Source organism: Morone saxatilis, unplaced genomic scaffold (genome assembly GCF_004916995.1).
Source record: "Morone saxatilis isolate NCDOM2014 unplaced genomic scaffold, NCSU_SB_2.0 Contig18, whole genome shotgun sequence".
Classification (NCBI taxonomy): domain Eukaryota; kingdom Metazoa; phylum Chordata; class Actinopteri; family Moronidae; genus Morone; species Morone saxatilis.
Genome location: NW_023339740.1, coordinates 18,926,965 through 18,949,072, shown reverse-complemented (window position 1 = coordinate 18,949,072; position 22,108 = coordinate 18,926,965). Strand labels below are relative to the sequence as shown.

The window sequence follows — 22,108 nt, the reverse complement described above, 5'->3', positions numbered from 1 at the left end:
CCCCCCCCTCTCCTCTCCTGGTCCTAAGATCATGTGTTGATATTTTGCTGGGATGGGAGGTTTTGGGGGTTTGGGCTTGGCTCTAGGGGTCAGAAGCAGAGGGTTGTCCTCGCTTTTTTTGTAAAGACTGATATATACTTAAAAAAATGTTGGAATATTTGTTTTAAATGGAGGAAATATTTTTTTTTAACTACCAAAGGGGGATTAACTCCTGGACACTGACTGATCTATCAAATGTGATGAGGCTGAGAACTGAAATCGTTCTGGAAGCTCTGGAACTAGACAAAATAAGGGTTGTGAGTTAACACTAGTTTCCTGCTCTTTGCTTTGCTCAAGTCAGAATTTATTTTATTTTTTATTTGCAGGAAAGAAAAACTTTTGTGCACGTTTTTGAGACTGTAGACCTGGGTGCCACAACATTGTTTAAAAAATACAGAAATAAAGATGTGAAATGCTCAAACCACAACTTGTCTTGAGAATTTTGTCGGCATCTGAAGTGTATCGAACACACAAGTTGAGATTTTACAGGTTTGATTTTATTTTAAATTGTTTCTTAAATATATTTATTGTACAGTTACAATAATGCAGTATAAAAAGCAAACGTTTCAGTTCATACAGGGTTGTTTCAATCGGCATTGTGGGAAACACAAGTACCGCCACAATCGAGACACTAGAGGGCAGTAGGTTTGCTTTTTGGCAACATCTTATCCTGCAGAAGGATTTCTAGCTTTAAATATTGGGGGTACAATCAGCCTAAAATGCTTTACAAATTGAAAGTTAAAAACTTAACACCAGATTTAAAAAAATAGAAGCTGCCATTTCTAGCTTATTGAGTGGAACCTGATCAGTCATAAATGAATGGAACAGGATGTAATGTGCTGTTGTACAGTCAGATTGAACCATATGCACACATGAAGGCTTGTTGAGGGACACAAGTACATCAAAACCAGAGTTCATACTGTGTATTATGAAGGAGCCCTTACGAATTAGTGACAAATGACGTTGGACAAAATTTAAGCTGGTGAGGACTGTAAACCGATGAACCACATCATGGTCTTGTAATGCTTCCCCATCTAAGTCAATCTGTTATGTTGGGGGAAGACAAAGTAAAAGTGGACAAATTAGGATGTCATATTTTTAGGTGTACACTGATTTTATGAGTGAGCAGGAAATTTTAGATCCAAATTTTCAAAAGGATGTGAGCCAAATGATCTAAACTCTAATCATCCTTCTTCCTGGTACAAACATAGTGAGGCCAGAATGATGAATGCAATATCATTCTGTAATTATTCTGAGATTCATTTTGGTGTTTTGTGTCCCTGTTATCCACATGCCTTCAGTCATTAAACTGAAGTCTTTAAATGTCTTTGTTTTGTTGTTTTTTTTCCTCTGTGGATGGTTCTAATATTTCACTTTGATCTGAGTTACAAACTGTGACCAATAGGCTATCCATACATTTTCATAAGCATGCTTTTTCTGATGTTATATACACCCCCAGATGCTCAGAGAGGGATTTTCAAACTGGTATTGCGTTTTAATACAGTAAACACTGCAATACTAATAAAAAAAAAAAAAAAGCCTGTCTGCCCTGACTGAACTTAGCTGTGGTTCTTTTGACCTGTCACACTACAGGACATACTATACCAGAGCAGACATATTGCTTTTTCTTTGTTCACATGTTGTTCCTCTTTTATCTGTTTTTGATGCTCAGACATGAACAGCAGCTACAGTACATTCTACTACCATAAGCTTTTTGAGGTTCAAATAGAGTAGCGCCACCTAATTAGAAACATCAGCACCTTTAAATTATACAATCTCACATTTTAAAAATTTGTTCATTTTACAACATCACATATTTACATTGTTATTTAGACACAGGAGTAGAAAATGGAAACATAACCCATGACACACATTTAAATAAAAGATGTAAACAACACAAATGAAAAATGTAAACATTGTTTTTGAAGAATATCAATGAATTCACTGTAAAATATCAATAAATTAGTCAGTGCATAATGTTTTGAGAGGAGATGCAATATGACACGATGATCACGAGGAAATCAGTACATTTCATAAATTAAGTGCAAGAAGCAACATCGGTGGGTGTCCCAGTGATGTTGACGACAGAAACATTAAAATATAATAGAAGCCCTGATAGGATTTTATGATCATGTTCTTGTGTGACAACATGTGAAATAATATGACACATTTTCATGACGGAGAGAAAAATACAAATTGACATGGAAGATGACAAGCGACATTAATAGACAGTCAAGTAGATGGCCTCTTTGACTGAGGCGTCTGTCGCTGAGGTGTCATTTGAAGTGTTTTTGCAAAGCTGATCTCGCTTTGGAGGGAACAGAAAAAGGGCTGCTGCTCCGTGAGCTCGGCTAGTGCCCCAATTCAGTTTCACATCACTGTGATGCATTTATCTAAAGGGGAATGGGACTTTCTGGGGGGGCTTATAACGGGATATTTCTTGAAAACACTCACAGGATTTGTTTTGTGTTTCTGGTTGTGATGAAGGACACAGGCCTTCATTTCCTGCTTCTCTGCAATGTCCCTGATCATGACTCCATGTAATCTAAGGTCTGTAAGAGGAAAAGAGGAATTTGCAGGCTGTATCTGCGGGTGTTTGAGTGGGCTGAGGTGATAGATTTTCACCAGTTGGTTGGAGGTTGGCTGGGCTCTGCACTGCCTGAATGGTCCAGCTCTGCACTGTCACAGTCCGAGTCATCATACAGGCCCTGGTTTGGAGGAAAAACATGAATTATCTGAGTTAACACAGCAACAGGCTCTCTTATGTTGACCACAAAAGCAGATTCTGACCTATTGTCTGCATCTTAGCTATTACTGTATGCCTCTACACATCAGTCTATATCCAGTCTTCTCCCTCCATTCACTCTCTGCGACCTACCTCGTAGTTACGGTCATTACTAGCGAGCTGGGTCTTGACTTGTCGAAGAATAGCTTCCTTCTCAGACAGCCCGTCAGAGGCCAGCTGGGTTGGGTCAGACGGGTCAGCGGGAATCTCGGAGCCCTGAGACAGCAGGTCATCGCTCTTGTCGTCCAGACGCTCGTCAGTGTTGGTGCTGACCACGTCTGGCGTGCCGCTGTGAGAGTGGTCGGTGGTGTTTCCCTCCTCGCCGTCTGAGACCGACAAGTTCTCTGAGCTGAAGGTGGACAAGGACTGGCACTTGGTCATGCTCACAGGACGCCTTCATGGGAATAAAACAGAAAAGAGTACATACACAGTATACTGACAAACATTTGTTCATGGCATTACTGCCTTTGTTGGTAACGATGGGTGAAAAAAGAGGTTTCAAAGATTACATGGACCCACAAGCATGAATTAACAAATAGATGTTTTGAATGGATGGAGATGTAAATGTAAATACAGTTGGTTTTCAATAATTATATTTAACTCTTACCGTCTCCTTGGCAACTCCACTTCACTGTCGACTTCTCCCTCCTCTTCCTCTGACGACAGCCCACGTCTCTGTGGAGAAAATTAACAATAAGTATGAAACCAGAGTGTTTCCCTGTTTCAGTACACACTAATCACTCTTATTCCTGCAAAGATTCCTGAGCCGTCTGGTAAGTTATGACCCTGATGACACCCCGGGTGCGTACTGTAAATGGTACCACTTTCAGAAAGTCGAAGGGGCTGAGGTTTTGCTAAATATTTATCACTCATATCAAACATACAAATACCCTTAACACATATTAAAAGGGCTGTTGAAGTTGCAACTACCAATACTGATAAATCAACTATGCACCAGTGGCAGCAATTAACTGCTAATTAAGTGGCCCATAATTAAACACTTGAATCTGGTCTTTTCACCGCGCTCTGTGGTTTTGGTGTGTTATCTTTATTTGTAGCATTGCAAAAATGAGGATTGTATTTCATGGAGTGATGTCGACTATTTTTGGCAGATTAGAGACCAAAAGGTTGAGACTATCTGGACATCATCCGTGTCTAATATTACAACAAAACAATTCATCTCAGCATGGCAGTATGCCACATGACATGCAGAGAGGTGTGTGACAACGCGTAGTAATACATATTTTATTTTATTTTTAAATTCTATTGTGACACCTCTATGGATGCTGGTTTGTTGAGTCATGACAGAGACAGTTTTTTGCTAAGTGTTTCGTCAGTGACAATATGGACAATGAGACAATACTGTTAAAGTCTTACCTGACTGCGTGTGACTGCTGCCCTGTAGAGCAGTGCTGCGGGTGTGAGGCGTTGACTTCTTGGTGAGCGTGTGATTACTGTCCCGTCCTCCTTCTCCTCGCCCTCGTGGGAAACGCGAGGGTTCCCGAGGACAGACGCCCTCCCCGCAGCTGCTCCCCTGCCACACGGCGAATCAGGGCTACTAGAGAACGGAATAGAAGCTGCATCCTCGCTGGGCGTGTCACTGCGTGGAGGTGTTCCTGCAAGATCATCAGTCCCCACACCTACATCTGGCCCCTCGTCTTGCCCTCCAGTCCTGCTCTCCCCCAGCCCGGCTGAGGCGCTCTGGCTGCCTGCTCTGTCCAGCCCTGGCCTGACCTGCCCCTTCCTCCGGCCTTCAGCCTCCAAAGTGGTGGAAATGAGATCCGGACTGGAGGAGTACATCTTCTTGAGCAGCAGATCATGCTGCAGGCCCCTGAGGGCTGCACTGGGATCTAGATGCTGCTTGCTGTTGGGAACAGATGTGGTGGAGTTGACCATTGCTAATGAAGAGGAGAGAGTGGCTTTCAGTTGAGCCAAGTCCCCGCTGCTGCCTTTACCAGCCTTCCTGTAGCGGGGTTTTCCTCGGCGTGAGCGGCCGGGGGAGGTAGAGCCCTTGTTGGGGATTGTGACCTGGGTCATGGAAGAGTCCAGTTTGGGGAGAATGACCTCTGACTTGAGTAAGTCTGGCCTGCAAAGGATAATAAAATATAAAGAGATTGAATTGCATTAATTTCTTGTTTATCCCCTGCACGCTTCACCATATAAATTAAAAGATAAGGCTAGTGAAATTCTGTACTTTTGTTATTGTCCATAAATTCTCTAAAAAGATCAAAACAACAATTTGTCCATCATTCAACACTTTTCATCTCCTCTTCCCTGTCTGTGGCACTCAGCCATAAGCCCATTACTTCCTACTGTAGATGTCTTTTAAGAAATGGATCACAAATATATACATCATCAGGGTTAAAAAGGGATCAAAACTTTTACTCAAACAGGAGTAAATAGTGTACTTGTTGGGGACTAAATTTGGGGGTTTGCTGTCTCACCTCTTGCTGTATGAGGGCAGTTTCTGAGGTACGTTGCGTTTCTTCATGAGTTTCTCCATCGAGTTGGAGGAAGCTGACTGTCTGGAGCTGTGGTGCTTGAAGCAGCCTGGGTACTTCTTGTCCAGTGACTGCTCCCTCCTGATGTTTAAACACAAAGCCAATACCCGTTTAATGGATGTCAATGGATACTTGGAATAAGAGAGCACTTTGTTACATGCAATGACCCTGTGTGACTGGATTTAATGGCCATTCACTTCACATTACGGATGAACTTTTCCATGCTCTTTCATTACAAAATCACTGTTTAATCAACGTCGATGGATAAGGCTATCCAAAGCTAGCCGAAAATTACAACCCTAGTTCTCTTATTGGTACAGTGCGATACATTTAGCACAAACCAGACAAAAAAATACAGTATGCTGCCTTATGCTTGATTTCTAACCTGCACTGTATCATCTGTTTATTTGTCTGAAATTCACTCCCAATCCTCATGCAACATGGGAGAACTGGAGGAGTTTTGCAAAGAAAAGAATTAGGGAAAGCTGATACTGCTACTACTACTACTGACTTGTAAACTACTGTTTTTACTAAGGTATTTTTCTGTCAGTGTCAAAAGACATATTAAAATCCTTTTCATTTAATGTTGTAAAAACAATAAAACATGAAAGCTTCCAAGGGGGTGAGTATTTTTTCTAGGTACAGTAAATCAATGGCAGTTTTCATACTTGTGCAGTTCTTTCTCTTTGATCTCCAGCTGCAGCATGATGGCGTTAAGCTCCATGTAGAGATTGTTGGCTCTCTCCAGTTTCCTCTCGTAGTGCTCTCGGATGTCAAGCGCATGTCTGCATGGAGTGGAAAATGTGGAGAAGGACATAAATACATTTATCTACTGCTACCATAATTGTAGTGCTCTCAATAGTTAGCGTATCCTTGCGTCTTTGTTCGTGGTGGAGCTATCTTCTATCTATCTCCACATCTGTATTTCAAGGTCGTGTGTCCATGTCAGGATTTCTCTGCTAACCTGAGTTCTTCTCTGCGTCGTTTGATCAGCTCCTCATCCAGCCTGTGAAGACACGTGCCCTCAGACTTGATCTTCTCAAAGTGGTGCCGCACCTCGTCTCTCCACTCCACCTGGTGAGACACATAAAACGCATGCATCAAAGAAGGCATTAATAACTTAAATTAAGTAAATATTTTACAATTTTACAGCTAAATTTCACGGTGTAGTAAACGGAGTTGCAATTACAAATGGCGTCTTCTTCATCTTCTAATAATTCTTACTTCTATGATCAAAGCTTCTAGTTTCAATACTTAGCCACCACTAATATTACTACCTCCAGCCTTTATGTCACTACGATTAATTTTGTCCTGTATGTCTGTCTGTACGAGGCAGTATGACCACCAGTGTCAGTCAATCAGTAGCTTACACTTTAATTTCATGCAAACTAAAATCAGACAGATAATTTCCTTGGGGACTGTAGTTGCTTCTTCTGTAGCTGTCTGTAGAGATACAGCAGGAAAACAAGCAGGTACATGCTTCATTATATATACAGAATTAATAATGTTGTCAGCTTGTTCTTTCCAGCTGTATGTCTCATTTTTCTCAGGGCCTGTTTTAAAAAAATGTTGCACCTTGATCTAGCAAAAAAAAGCTCTTAATTTGCAGAGTGACTGAGGTTCATGTGTATCACTGTAACAAAACCCATTAAGCTGTCAGATGATAATCAATACACAGGGAGTGAAACTGAACATGAACTGACATGACTTGAGCACCAAAAGAAGAAAAAAAAACAAAAAAAAGAGTAGGGCATTTTCGGGTACACACTGGAGCGTGACAGCTGTTATCTGATACCTGTCATATCAAAGGACAAAGGAAGTCAGATTTATGAGTGTGTGCACGTACATGCGTGTATGTGCACCGTGTGTGTGTATTTCTGTGCATGACTGATGGTCTTCTTATTAAGCTAATGGACTCTGTGCGCACTCTTCTATGTCTCCAGTCCCCTCTTTCTCCTCTCTCTTTGCTCTCTGCTCCCTGCCATTAAAGCAATCAATACACTCCAGCAGCAAATACTTCTTTCTAACGTCACAAGAAAAATCCATTATGGGGCAGAGGAGAGAAACTGGGGAGGGTTCCAAGTATGGAGGGGCAGGGAGAAATAAAGGATCAAGGATAAGTGGAAAGAATGAAAGAGGTTTGTATTTTGCATTGTGAGATATAAATGGAGGAGGAGGCAGAGGGTTGCTGAGAAAAGGAAATTAAATCATATTCATTTTGTGTGTTTGTGTGCACAAGTGTGTCTTATGATTATACATGCTTGAGTTATAAATGGATCTGTGGTTCTGCATGGCTGAGTAAACACATATCTTCCACACAATTATACTTTTTTGTCTTCTTCTTCTTCTTCTTCTTCTTCTAAGTCTCCTGTCCTTTATCTGTTTGGGTTTGCAGTGGTCTAACATATTTGTCATGGACCCCCATCCCCCATCCCATCACCGACACAAAACACGTACCCTCCCTCTCCATCACACAGACGTTCTTCATCACGCTTTGATATGATGGAGGTTGGAAAAAGGGGCCCTCTCTCTGACCGCAAATCAGCAGTCACGTGTGACAAGGAACAAAGACCAAGGAACCAACAATAATATGTTGTGATTGAAAGCACAGGTATTATTAGTGGGCTCCCGAGAGGCCTGGGGCCCAAGTGCAGCTGCACACTCTACACTGCCTGTAGTTACTGCGGCAGACTAGAAACAAATGGCAGTGGGTTGACAGCAAAATGACTATTAGAGATACTGGCTGCTGTTGACAGGAGGTTTTCTATAAAGAGGCACACAGGGCTTGTGCGTACCTCATCCTATGTCTATTTATGTATTTATTTGATGAGGGAGACTGAGAATTATGGTTCTCAATTATATTGTTTCATTAATTACACATTGCAGTGGCTGAACAAGATTGTGAATTAAGTGATGTCTGACTCTATTCTCCTTGTCTGTCAACGTTCTTTGTAATATCTACATTGGTACCGATAAATAATCTAAAATAAAAATAAATGTAAATATTATATGAAATGGTACCCTCCTTTAGATGTCAAAGTAGCTGTTGGCTTTGGAGATAAAGAAAGCTTACCTGAGTCTGAAAGTAAGTTTCTTGTGGAGTTGATAGGATATCAGCTGAGGCGATGTCCAGATGCAGGAGGATCTGTCTGAAGGAAGGCCTGTTTCTTGGCTTGCAGTTCCTGTGAATAATTTAAACCAACGTTTTTTTCATATATGGAACTGACATGGAAGAAATTCCTCTCTTAGTATTATCTCCCTCTTTGTAAAATATGTTTTTCTTCTCTTTCCATCCCTGGACAACAATCACTCTCTCAGCCTTTTAAAGTTTCTAAAGTCATTATATTCTCTTTGTGCTGATACATCATCTTTCTTCTTCCATATCATTCTTCTAGCCTCCATCTCTTTCTCCCTTCTCCCCTCCCGCCTGCTCACCAGCATTGCCTCAGGAGCAGTTTGAAGCTGTCTGGACAGCTATCAGGTACTGGCAGCTGCAGACTGTTGTTGCCCACTCCCCAGATGATAGCGGAGGAGTCCACATCCTTGTAGGGCACCTCTCCTGTCAGCATCTCCCACAGCACGACACCGAATGACCTGCAGAGAGATGTGACATATTTACTCAGAGACACGTTGATAAAGATGTGAAGTGAACTGATGAAAGCAAGACTGACTGAAATGTCACAATTTTAACTTTTGCAGAAATAAATCTTGAGATTTAGATGTATACAGCTTTTATATCTGATTTTACAACTTTATTACTGTAAAAAAACATCTTTGATGCTATTGTCTTTGGTAGCTTAAACTGATTACTGACAAGGTTTAATCAGTTTGCAATGAAATGTTTTGTCATTGCTATCATTGGAATCATGTTAATAAGTGCTTAACAGTTACACTTGTATTAGCTATTCTTCTTCTCTAATATTTCTGGTGTGAGATCAATTCATACATGTCCTGATAAATACATTGAGCTCCAAGGTAACAGTAAATGGTGACAAATCAGTCAGATTTCCCAACTTTTGTCAAAACATGATGCTTTATTCCCCACAGTTCAGTGCTGCATTGATGAGATTCAGCTCTACATCTGGTTGGTAAAGGAGCAAGAGAGCAGCACCCATGGGAAAGGTATCCAAGGAGAGTCTGTTGTTGGTGACTCTCTACATTGCCATGGTGACCATGTACCGTAACCAAGGTGCCAATAGCACATCACATGCAGCATTGAGGGGGTGTGTGTGATGTTGTGTTTACGTGTTTATTTTTAGAGTCTCTCCATCTCCTTGTTTATGATGATCTAAATGCTTATAGATACTTAATTTCAAGGCAATGGATGTATTTTTTATACCAGCAGACTTAATATTAGCTGTTAATTAGATAATGGGTTACAATTACATTATTGATTTTTTTCTATATTGTATAATAACATTCAGTAATATAATGAATGAGCCATTTGTCAATTCAATATGACTTTTTTTGTTTAGTTTTTACCATATTCCACGAAGTCAAGCAAATTCTTGCTGTGTTACAATTATTTACTATAATACAATGCAGCCTTATACTGAAGCCAGTCAATATATATAGTAAATTCCTTGCTTATGTTGTTGTGCAACATTCTTCTTCTTTTAAAAAAAAATATATTTCTATTTATTTATTAATGTATTACCAATTGGAAATATAGGTTTTAGCTTATAGATTTGTATTGTTTTTATCTTAGTGGTTAACAGTATTTTATTTGTTATCCTAATAATTGTGTATACAATTGAATAGAGTTAGTTATTAAATGTTAGATTTTGTGTAGTAATTTGTATCGCTTTAAAAACCAGAAAAGAACAGGAGTCATATCAGCAAGTGTTGATAGATAATACCTCACCACAGCCTCTCCTACTCTGACTCACTCTTTTTGTGGTATGGACCACTACATAGTTTACAGACATTTAAACAAAACTGCACAATATGCACCCATGCTTTGCTTTCTTTCCACATCAAAAGCTTTTTAATCCTATTTTCACTTCTCTGCTAATGCACTACTGGCTCCAGGCCAAACCATCCACAGGCTCGGAAGGTTACTCCAGCCTCTCCTGAGCACTGCAGCATCTGGCGAATCAATTATTAAATTAGCCAGCGTTCCTTTCAGGACGGAGAGGAAGAGTGATGGAGGGATGTACGGTGGGGGAGGGGGGGTTGTATTGGGGGACATCAAGGCTTAACACAGGGCAACCCATCAGATATGGCAGAGGCCCTATAGAATTTCATGTAATGAGATATTGTACATAATACAGAATAGATTTTCTGGAAATAGGATCCTGTGCTCTATACTGTAGTAGGCTGTAGCTAATGAGATTCTATGACAGATAAGACAAACCATAAGGGAGAATTGCAGAGGTTCACCACTGCAGAAGGACAGTGTAAAAAGGTTGTACCACCTACCAAATATCCACTTTCTCTGAGACGGGTTCGTTGCGTATGACCTCTGGAGCCATCCAGGCCACCGTACCGGCAAAGGACATCTTGGTGCTCTTGTCACTGAGCTCTTTGGATGTGCCGAAATCAGAAATCTTCACTGAGTCATCGTAGGTGATCAGCATACTGGAATGAAACATTGAATATATTTACATGTGTGAGTTCATCTGTGTACAAATATGTAAAAATTGCTAAGTGTAAATAAATGTAATAAATGTATACTAATCATTGGGCCAGTCAGTAACATGACATGTCATCACTGTGACAAAACCTGACCAGTCTGTACATTAATTATAGCATCTAACTACTACTACTAACTGGCCAATCAATGTGTCTTTGTAGTGGTTCCCAGCCTATGGGTCAAGACCCCCACTGCAGATCACAAGAAATCTAAGCAGTTTGGTGAGATGATTGAAAGAGTAGGAAAGGATACAAATTTAGTATTTCTGCTACACAAAATTATGTTTATTTTCCCCTATAATCTTAGCTTTTTCTCTTATAATTACTAGATAATTTCATCTCTTCGGGCATCTAAGAAGCATTCAAATGAACTCCCAACTAACTCAGCTAACTCACAACTGGTAGACACATCATGCAACCTGTGACGTGGGATTGCATGTAGACACTGCTTTGTTTCAAAACCCAACATGCTCGGAAACTGTTGTTCTAAAGGTCGGAAAACAGTAGAAATAAATCACTCCGATTTCTATCCGAGTCAGACTGATAATGCCTGAGATATCACATACTTGACAGATTAGAAAAGGAGCATGAACCTTCATCCTCACCTGCATCACATGAAGCACAATAAGTGACATCTCACCCTATATTTTTACTAGTGAGACTCCTAGCTCTGACATTATCATTTACACTTAGATTACAGAGCTGTAATCACACTTCATTTTCACCAGGTCAACAAAACTCACTTTGGTGACTTGAGGTCTCTGTGGATGATCTTGTGGAGGTGAAGATAGTTCATGCCCCCAGCAATGCCCATAGCCCAGTCCATGAGCAGGGATGGATGGATCTGCCTGCCGGCTCTCAGCACCTCGTACAGCTGTCCCTGGGCACAGTACTCCATGATGATGCAGTAACATGGAGCCTGGGTACAAATACCTCTGCGAGTGTAGAGAGGTATGCACAGTATGTCAAGACAGAACATATTGGAGTTGCTACAATGCCAGTAATGAATGGTAAACTTTACTTTTACATTATAATGTTCCAATGTAATTTAAACAATCATATAGTTTTCTTTGGGTTGAGAAAATGTTAAAACCGTTTTGGTTTATGCAACATTCACAGCTTTCTCAAAACATAATAAATAATAAGCTTTAAAGCCCCATTGTAAAAACTCAAGGCTGCATTTTTTAGCTCCTGAAGACCCAACATATAAAACCATAATTCTTGTGATCTAAAAAGCCAGTTGATCATTTCTACTAACTTGAAAGTGATGATGTTGGGGTGCTTGAGCTTGCGCAGGTGCTTGATGTCTGTCTCTTTGATGTTCCGCACTTTCTTTACGGCCACTTCCTGTCCGTGCAGTTTGCCCAGAAAGACGGCACCCTGGGCTCCACTGCCGACCCACTGCAGGTCAGATATCTCCTCAAATGGAACCTCCCATGCCTCTGAGATTGGGGGAAAAGATGGAGGAAAAGTAGTTGGTGAGTTTATCAGTGTAGTAACATGTCAATTATGAATATACTGTAGAGCAGAGTGATGATTTACAGATTATTTTTACCAACTTGGATGAGTGCAGATGATGTTTCATAACATAACTAAACACCAGAACATTATAAAGAACTTTTGATGGGTAATATAAATATCCTTTATGTTCTTTATTTTATTCGAGTCCCTAATTGATCCCTATTTACTTTTGCTTTCCTTTATTCAATGTTGTGATGATTCATTTTGCTTTAATACAGACATTTGTCTAGTTACATGATTGAGTTATTTTGATGATAGTCTCTTCATACTTTATAAGAATAGTTTGACATTTTGGGAAATGCTTTTATTTGGCTTTCTTCTTTGTGAATTAAATTAGAAGATCGATTTTCACCTCTCGATGTCTCGTCATTGTAATTGAATGCTATCAGCTAGCAGCTGGGTTAGCTTCAGCTTAGCATAAAGACTAAAAAAAACTAGGCGCTGGGCTCTTCCAAATAACAAGAATTCCACCCTGGTTTAGTCCATACAGAAGTATAAGAATGGACACCGTTGTGGTTTTGATTGTGCACTTATCTTCGCCTGCAAGAGACCAGCACAAACGCCTGTAAAAACCATACAGTGTATATTTTTACGCTTGTGGTTCTCTATAAAACAAATGAGATTCCAACATGTTAATTCAGTGAGCTTTTCGACGGGGTAGTCAAGGCAGATTTTGGTTACAGCAACAACAGAGCTTGGCTAGCTTTTCCTCTGTCTCCACCGTCTTGTTGCGTAACTAAGCGGCTAAGCTAAGCTAACTAGCTACTTGCTTCATATTTCCTGTAACCACGAGAGTGCTATGGATCTTCTCATCTAACACAGCAAGGTGGAAAGTAAGCTTAATTCCCAAAATGACAAACGATTGCTTAATATACTATTCCTAATATTTGAACATGTTTATATGTTATGCTAATAAAATGAAAAAAACATGCTCATTTCATGTTTATTTGTTGTATAAATTCAAAACCTATTTCAAAAGCTAAAACTATTCAATCAAGACAGAAAAAACACTTGATACCAAAAAAGTCTCTATGTAAAACTAGAACTAGTAGCAGGGAGCTCCGCAACAGGCTATGCTGTTTTGTAATAATAGACATGTAACAGTAAAACCTGTCTCAAGCCCCTGCTCTTACAGTCAACCCAGAGCCCAAGCTGATATCTTGTTCTGTAGTTGAACCTCACTTTAACCTAAGACTCAGGGTGTGCAGGCAGACAGACAGGGAGCTCTAATCTCCAGTGAGTAATTCTCCCTCAGCCTCCTAAATCCTGCTTAGTGCCATTGTGGGGCCGACGCGAAACAGGGGTTCAACGCTCAGGAGAGGGTTGGAAGAGAGAGGGGATTTGAGAGCCTAATGTGGCTGTATAGTGGGGAGGTGGAGGGGTAGTGACGGTAGTGGTGATGGTAAAAGAAAAGAGTGGAGGGGATTCCCCACGGGTCAGCAGGGGTCCATGTGGCCGAAGACAGACTGTTAATACAGAGAAAATCTACACCCTGCTCTGCTGCTGTTCTTAGCCCAAGAAAAGAAGATTCAGACACATTTATCATAGTAATAAGGATAATATGAATGATTAATGCTCTCCGGTGATAGATTGAGGACTTGGCCTCTAATGAGCCCCTCAAATGTTTCACAGTAAAGACATAAAGCCACATCTGATGTACCAGAATATCCTTAGGTCTGCTTTGTTTGATCTGAAAATTAGACATAATTTAGGACAGCACCAGGCAGCACACACTCCTTCACAATCAATAAAGGACAGATGATTTTTCCTGCTTTCTATTGTGATACATTGTGCCTTCTTACCAAAGCATAAAAATAGAGCATTGAGATTTGGTAGCAGGCATTCATTTGCAATACCCCTATTTATTTCACTTTTACAATATCCGTTTTGCTCTTGTCAGTGTGTGTGACTCCCTGTAATGGTGCACAGAGGAGGGGAGCAGCGAGGTGCAGATGGGCTGGGAGTGATAACAGCACAGGATGAAAAGGAGAGGAAAAGAGACAATGAGAGATGGAAGGAGGAGGGGGTGGAGGGGAGATGTGGAAGTCAAACGGGTGATAAAATATCAGAAGGCTATAAAGACAAGGAGACATATAAATCTACCACCTTCAAGCCTCATGTGTGATGCTGTATTTATTTTATCAAGTTTTTTTGTTGTTGTTTTTGGCATCTTATCTGACTTTATGTGTTCGTGTCAGTGCTACATATTATGTGTTTCTATTGGTCGATGTGTTTATGTGTGCATGCAGTCCTCCCTGGGCGCATGCTCACATATGTGTGTGTGCGTGTGTCAGGTCTGCGTTAATAGAGACGAGAGGCACAGGGTCAGAGCGTGGCCATGCATAATTCATGAAGCAGATTTGGCAGAGGAGTCCCGGGGGAGCTCTGCGCTATTGTAGTGGCTGCAGACATAAACAACACAGCGTCACAGGGAGCTAGTTTCATTGGGGGGTGGTAGTGAGAGGAAGGTGGGGTGGGCACAAGCAGGCTAAAGGATGGGGGGAAAATATCAGGGGAAAATAAGCCCTTTGCAGTTTTGATAGAGTCTCTCTCTCTGGCTGCAGCCCGTCAAGGAAAGTGTGTGTTTACAACATGGCCTTTGTGGGAGTCATTTTAATACCAACTGTTTAATATAATTAAAGTGGGGGATAAGCTCATTTAATTAGCATATCAAAGATTCAGACTGGAATTAAATGGGAGCTAGTGGTTGCTGTTATTGGAAAACTAAAAAACCATTGATGCCAGTGTGTGTAGATGTGTTTACTTGTTTCCACTGAAATGGATTGGACTGCTAGACTTACCATCCAGGTTGTGTTTGTGCTCTGTGGAGTAAGCTTTGCCAATCATAGTCCAGACAGGCCGCAGACACCCAAACAACCCCTCCAGAAATCCTCCTCCCCCTCCGGTAGACTGGCACTGTAACCTGGCGACACCCGCCTGACTCCTGACCGCACTGCTGTCCATCTCCTGCCCCTCTCCCTCCGTCCTTCCAGGACTCCCATCATGCTCGTGGAGCTTCAGGACACTGTTGGCAAAGTGCTCCTGTTGTTCCTCGCCTGGCGTCTGGTTGTGCCCAGCAGTCTGCCCCTCTCCTCCTCCACCCCCGGGCTCGACAGCACCTCCGGTGTCTATGGAGAGGACGTTGCGAAGGACGCACTGGGTCGGGGTCAGGTCCATTTCTGGGGTGCAGGGTGTTTCAGCATCGAGGCGGCGGAACGAGGGAGGATCAGAGAGGGGTGTGTTGAAGCCGGATAGAGAGGGAGAGGGGGCACGAGGTTCATGAATAAGCGCCATGAGGGCCTGTGGTAATCAGAATAACTAGAAAACTGGAAGACCAAACATAGAAAAGGGGAGAGAGAAAATATAAGTGTTATAAACAAATAAACGTTTTCATTTTCTTACCCTGTGGGAGCCAGAAAGGTTGATTTAGCTTAATATTGTTGGAGAGTGTCACCTCTAGAATGATTATTTAGGCCTCCTAAAAGTAGAACCTTCAGCTATAATAGCTCTAAGTTATTGTAAGTGAACTCAGTGAAGTGACTGTTGTGCACCTCAAAAAGCTCAGACCTGAGCCATGCAGCTCTGAACTATCTGCAAATGCAGGCAGACAAGAAGGCCCATTTTCCTTCAGCTGTGATCAGCATCAAAGAAATTCACATTCATGGTTTCTAAACTCCTCTGGTTCTCGTCAATTTGTTATTTTTCCCAGAAAATGCTCTGCAGCTTTCTATACAGAGGGAGTTTAAGGACTGTGCAGGGTTTTATGGTGAAGGCTACAACAGACATCAGAGTCTGTATAGAAGATAAATATCATGAAACAAAGATCACACATAAGTCAAAACAATCATTTTTAGCATTTCTCACAACTTGGAAGTAAAAATGTATTGCGTTCTGCTCCACTGATGCAATTTGTAAAATGAAATATAAGCAGAAGATGAGAGCAGTGGTTGTTGCTATACATGTGCCGAGTGATCAGGGCAATGACATTAACTTATGAGTCATGATGTCTGATTGCTAGAGAAATCAAATCGATATCCGACTGTGGAACATGGTTCAGGATGTGTGGATACAGTATAAAAGAGCAGCCTGTCTGGACCGTAAACCTGAGAAAGCCTCAGTTCAGCACTACCGTTAATGAAGTGTGCAGCAAATAATTTAATCTCTTACAGAATATCACATACCAAGTGCCGTATTGCTTTTGGTTCTCGTTCATGATTAACAAAAATCAATGGTCTGTATAGGCAGAAGGTTGCCACAGCTGGTTATTTACATCGAGCAACATCACTGCTGGATGAGCTCAAATGGTGGCTGTATGATAATGAGAGAATTGTGCAAGCCTCTTCAAAGCCTGTCATTTCTCCAAGGAGGACAGCATATAGACGCTCAGTGGAGAATGGAAATACATTATTTCTTGTCAGAGCCTTTTGAAGCGACCCACTCCTCCTCTGCTATCTCTAACAAGCAAGAGGTGAAAGGTTTTATCTGCTTTGTAAAATAATGATACAAATCTAAATCCTAAACCGTACCAGCATCATCCTGCTGTTGTCATATGACACAAAACATACATGTGTTTGTTATCATCTAGTCACTGTATGGGGGACTTCTAGTATCTTACATTTGCTGTCAATATCCTGGTAAGTTTGAAGGTCAAACTAAACCTAAATGTATCTACATACTATTAAGACTATTATACGTGACAATTATTCTCACTATAAGTAATGTGCCTGGCATCTGATGTATGAGGCCCACTGTGTCGTGATACCACTACCTATAGCTGTAAATAACCCTCCACAATTCATAAAATAGTAAGAGAGAAATCCAAAACACGACAAGACACGGCCTGGAGGACTCATTAACCAAACCACAACCATGAAGCTCAAAGTCTGGAAAAAAATCATCCTCATTATAATGTTGTGCGCAGAGAGAAAACCCAACCACTGAGACACATCTGGTGTCTGAAATCTGGAATAATCACACATCATTCACATCCGACTGATCCTGTCTCCTAATAGTCCTGCTCGGGCTCTCACTTTATTTATTTCGGGGTATCAGCTGCGGGAGCTGCAGGAGCAGGCTACGGTCTGTTACAGGCCAGTGCATTGTGGATGTATCGGAGGGGTTTCTTGTTTCGCATCATCGCTTCTCCTCGCACCTCCTCGCACCTCCTGCGGTTACGAGCCCCCCCCCCACCAAGTGCATCCAAGGAGCATCACTGACAGCACTGAAGTTACAGTCAAACACACTACTGCGGTTTATATTTGAACGATAAAGGACCGGATGCGTTATTTAGGGATAAGATCAGCTATGGACCTGCTGCCGTCTCCTCATCACGGCGACTGAATGGTGCCAATGTAAAATCTGCGTTTTCTTACCTCACTGCCGACAGCTTAAGTCCATCGCTGGTGACTGCAAACGCTTATTCCACTGTATAGTTTGATTTATTCTAGTAGTAACCTAATAATTCTGCCTTTCGGGGTTTTCTCGGTATCCACGTTTGTCCCTCTTTCCTCCCCCTCCTTCTCTGTGCATCCAGTGAGGTTCCTCCGCCCCGGATGGCTGGAAGTCTGCGTTAATTCTCCTGCGTGTATCCCGGTGAACAGTAAACACAGCTATAGCTACGCTCCCCTTTGGTTCGCTTGTTTTCCTGCCCTTACACCACCTCCTCCTTCTTTTCCATTCTCGTCTGAGGATGCGATCTGCGCACACTCAGGAATTTATACGGCTATCTCACCTATAGTAAACACGACCGGAGAGGAGAGGAGAGAAGAGAAGAGAAGAGGAGAGGAGAGAAGAGGAGAGGAGAGGAGGGAGGGAGCAGCGTTGGTATCCTCCTATCAGAGGATAATGCGCCGTGACGAGCTCAGTCCGGTGAGACACGGGACGAGCGCAGGTAAACGGGTTTGTGAGGCTACTCTTAGGCGGGGAGGAGGGTCAGCCGGTATGTGAGGTGATCAAAATGATGTCATCTCCAAGGCATGCAGCATTTGACTGGACAGCGCCGTGTAAATCCCTTCAAACCCTATTAATGCCCTCTGTATCGAGTGTAATTGGTGCATAATCTGTGTGCGCTACCCCGTCTGCCACAGAGGGGACATGAAGGAAGGACGGCAGGTCGTTTTTTTATTATCATCTCCAATCTCAACTGACCCATTTCTCTCAGATAGGGAGAGTGGGACAGCACAGGACCTAAATGGGACTTTCCCCAGGCGTGATTTGTTTCCCTCAGCGACTTCAATTAACCTGAATGAAATAAAACATCAAACCAATTTAAACAACTGTCATATTTCAACACAAATGTCATTCTGTGTGTTTGAAAATCGTAATATATGAAATATACCGCCTGATCATCATCTTCAAAAGTTTCTGTTTAAATAGGCCTGTGGTTATTATTTAAGCAGGTGTTATTTCCAAGGACTGACATTCTTGCAGTCCTATAATACATTGAGTGTTTTTTATTGTGTCATGCATAAAACAAAATGCATAAATGGGCCTACAAGACATCACAAAGCCAGATTCTGAATCTATATGTTTATATAGATTCAGAATGCTGTGCATACATTTTCAAACAAAACTAACCCACAAAAAGTCCTACAATTAATAAATCACTAACAAGAACTGTATAAGCCTACTGGATCAGAATGAATACTAATTAAATCAACTTATTTCTTTCTTTTCCTGGACACTAAAATTGAACAATCATTAACATTTTTGAATATTTTGGGGTTTTGTTCAGCCATTTCACAGGAAATTAACACTAAATCATCATGGTGAGCTTTAAGTATAATACAACAATAATATGGAACTCACTTCTCCCAAATCACACAGCTCGCACATTCAAGTCAGGAGAATCCTGCATGATGAACGGATGTCAGTGTATCTCTGCAGGCCAACTGGGAGATCATCAAATCACTGTAAACACTGAGAATCTTCCAAGAGTCAAACTATTTGGCTGACACGGAGGAAGATGTGAATTTGTGGAACAGCTGGGGATCCCATGTCTGAGCTGTGTATTTCCTTCCAGTCTAAATGGTATGTGACCCTTTTTGAGTGCTAAATCCAAATCCAGCTCTTATCTCCCAGATTAAGCTCGTGTTGGGCTTAAACCCTAACGATGACCTCATCGCATCGCTTGTGGACGACGGGGAAACCCCAACTAGTGCGCAGACCAACCATGTGAGACTGAGACACCTGCACAGTACACACGTATTCAATGCCTCTGCTTCTGTTTCTCTCTGCAGAGCTTTATAACATCCTGTAAGATCATTGCACTTGCTGAGTTTGATACCTTCAGTGAAATTAGGATTGTTTCTGTTTTGATTTATTCATCTTTTGAGTCATTCTCGGCTTTCTGCTTCCACATGAACTCTGTATTGTGGTTCTCTCTGTGGTGGAGTGATACAGTAGCAACATAACAAGAGGTTTTTTATAACTACATTTTTAGACCCACTAAAGGGAAACAGAGAGGCAGCAAAATAATAATGGACCTGTTTCATTAAAGTAATTAAATGTTTAACCACCTGAGTTGCAACGTATTCTAATAATTTAAACCATTAGGGACTTGGTCAGATAATTGTTGCACTTCTAAAATCATTTTTAACAGTGGACTTTAATGCTTATGTTTTAATTTTACAATATAATAAGATTACCTTCAAGTTCCCAAATGAATATTCAAGTTGCCAAAAATGTGGTTCATGAATGTTTAATGTTGGTTTTAATATCACATGAAATAGAAATAGTGGGCAAAAATCAGTGGCTTTAATCATTCTTGCTATTTCATGCCATCCATATCTATAATTCCCCTTCCTACTCTGTCTTAAGGCAGTCTGAATGGAGCAGCACATCCTCTGTTCTATTTCTATCTTTTTCTTAAAACTTTCTTCATAATTTATTTATTGGTGGCTGTAGTTACAGGATGGCTCCTCGTCAGGGATGTTCAGTCCTCTAAGGGTCCGTGCTGCTGCCTCTGATGTCCACCAACACAGCTTCTCCTTCTGTTGTAGTTACTCCAGCAGAAAGAAGCACAGAATGAACGCTGCAGGGTATCACTCCTTATCAGATAAAAACTTCAAATCTACAAAGCGACAGCTTTTTAAAAAAAAATATGCAGTGAGACTGCACAGTGGATTCAGAATGAGCTACATGCATTCTCCTGTCATGTTACAAACCCACTGCATACATGCAAAGACCATCTTGTAATTTAAGAGAAAAAAAACTAAATGTGAACAATTAGAGCTGCAAAGCTTTAATCTGACTACCAAAGGAATGACTGTACATCACTCTATGGTATCCACCACAGTCTGATGTAAAATGCTGCATTGTTTGGCAACATGCCTCGTAATCTGTAGGAGGGAATTAACAAAAGCCTGCAGTGAAGTCGAGAGGAATGTCATGTGTGTGCATGTGCGTATGGATGCCTTTGACTATGAGTGTACAGTATGCTGTGAAAGGCCCGGTGCCAAGTGGTCACAGATTGTCCCAGTCCGGTTAAGGGGGAAGGGGGCAGAGTATAAGTGTGTGTGTGTGTGTGTGTGTGTGTGTGGTTGGCTGTAGAGGATGAGGGGGAGGGCAGCTTCTGGCTCTTTGGAGAGCCTATTTATGGATTCTCATCGAGAGCCCCTTGTGTTACCCATTGTCACTTTCACTCACACACTGCTGAATAGGTGGCCAATCATCAAATCCACTCAACTCTGTTCCTAAAGGGAACGTGAACAAAAGAAGCAAAGATAATTGTCTCTCTGTTTGAACATCATATTGATTGAAAACCAACAATAGCAGAAACATTCTTTTAGGTTCCAGATGAAAGAACACAGGTTAGCGTGTGTCTATATTTGTGCGTGCTTGTGTATGTCTGTGTCAATATACACAAAGGAATGATCCCTTCCTGTCTGCCGGGGGAAGTTGATATTGGATAGTATTGTAATCAATCAGGGTTGCCACTACTGTGCCTTCCATCCATATTGCCCACTGATGGGATTCATTAAGATTGGCGCCAACCAGTATTGGTGGGCGTGTAAGGAGGTTGGTGGGTGGGGGATTCTCCATTTCAACAAGATGATCTCACCTCCTGTCTGGAGCTCAGGAAGAAGAGTTTTCATTCATAAAGTTTATCAATTCACACAAGCATGTGTTCAGGCACGTGCACACACACACACAAACATATCTCCCAACGAGAAGCCGAGGAAACAGTTGAGCCAGTGAGGCAATATGCAGGTGAGATCACTGCCGGACGCTGAGGTTCCTCTTTCCATTTAAAAACTCTATAAAAGATGATTGATGCCTTTCATCATTCGACCTTGTCTGCACCACAAACAGGGTAACGGAAATAAGATGTCATGATAGAAACTAACTGAAAACAAGTTGGATAAAAGGTAAACAAACGTGTGCATCTTTAGTCACGTTCTGTGCAGTTTTACTATTTCTCAAAATTTACCTGAACCAACATTAACTAATTTTCTGGCCAGTTGGGGGCAGTAGAAACAAGCTGTGAACACAACACTAACATATTATCAGCTTTTACAGTTGCCTAATTCCACATACAGCAAACATGGAAGCTTTTAGTGTTCGTTTGTCTTTTAGCTGCTAAATCACGACTGTATGTCCACCAGCTGGTTCCTAACTGTGTCTGTCT

The 22,108-nt window shown here is 41.4% G+C and overlaps 1 protein-coding gene across 1 annotated transcript; it reads right to left on the bottom strand.

The window, feature by feature from the left end:
* Positions 1-534: 534 nt before the first annotated feature.
* LOC118327792 (mitogen-activated protein kinase kinase kinase 12-like) lies at positions 535-15,796 on the bottom strand. The gene is made up of 13 exons (XM_035661249.1): positions 15,282-15,796; positions 12,218-12,401; positions 11,703-11,894; positions 10,747-10,905; positions 8,761-8,919; positions 8,399-8,507; positions 6,290-6,399; positions 5,994-6,110; positions 5,269-5,406; positions 4,202-4,910; positions 3,432-3,499; positions 2,918-3,218; positions 535-2,747 (listed from the first exon to the last, which is right to left on the bottom strand). Exons 1-13 carry the CDS (start codon positions 15,772-15,774, stop codon positions 2,661-2,663), a joined length of 2,826 nt encoding a protein of 941 aa, XP_035517142.1. The 5' UTR covers positions 15,775-15,796; the 3' UTR covers positions 535-2,660.
* Positions 15,797-22,108: the final 6,312 nt, after the last annotated feature.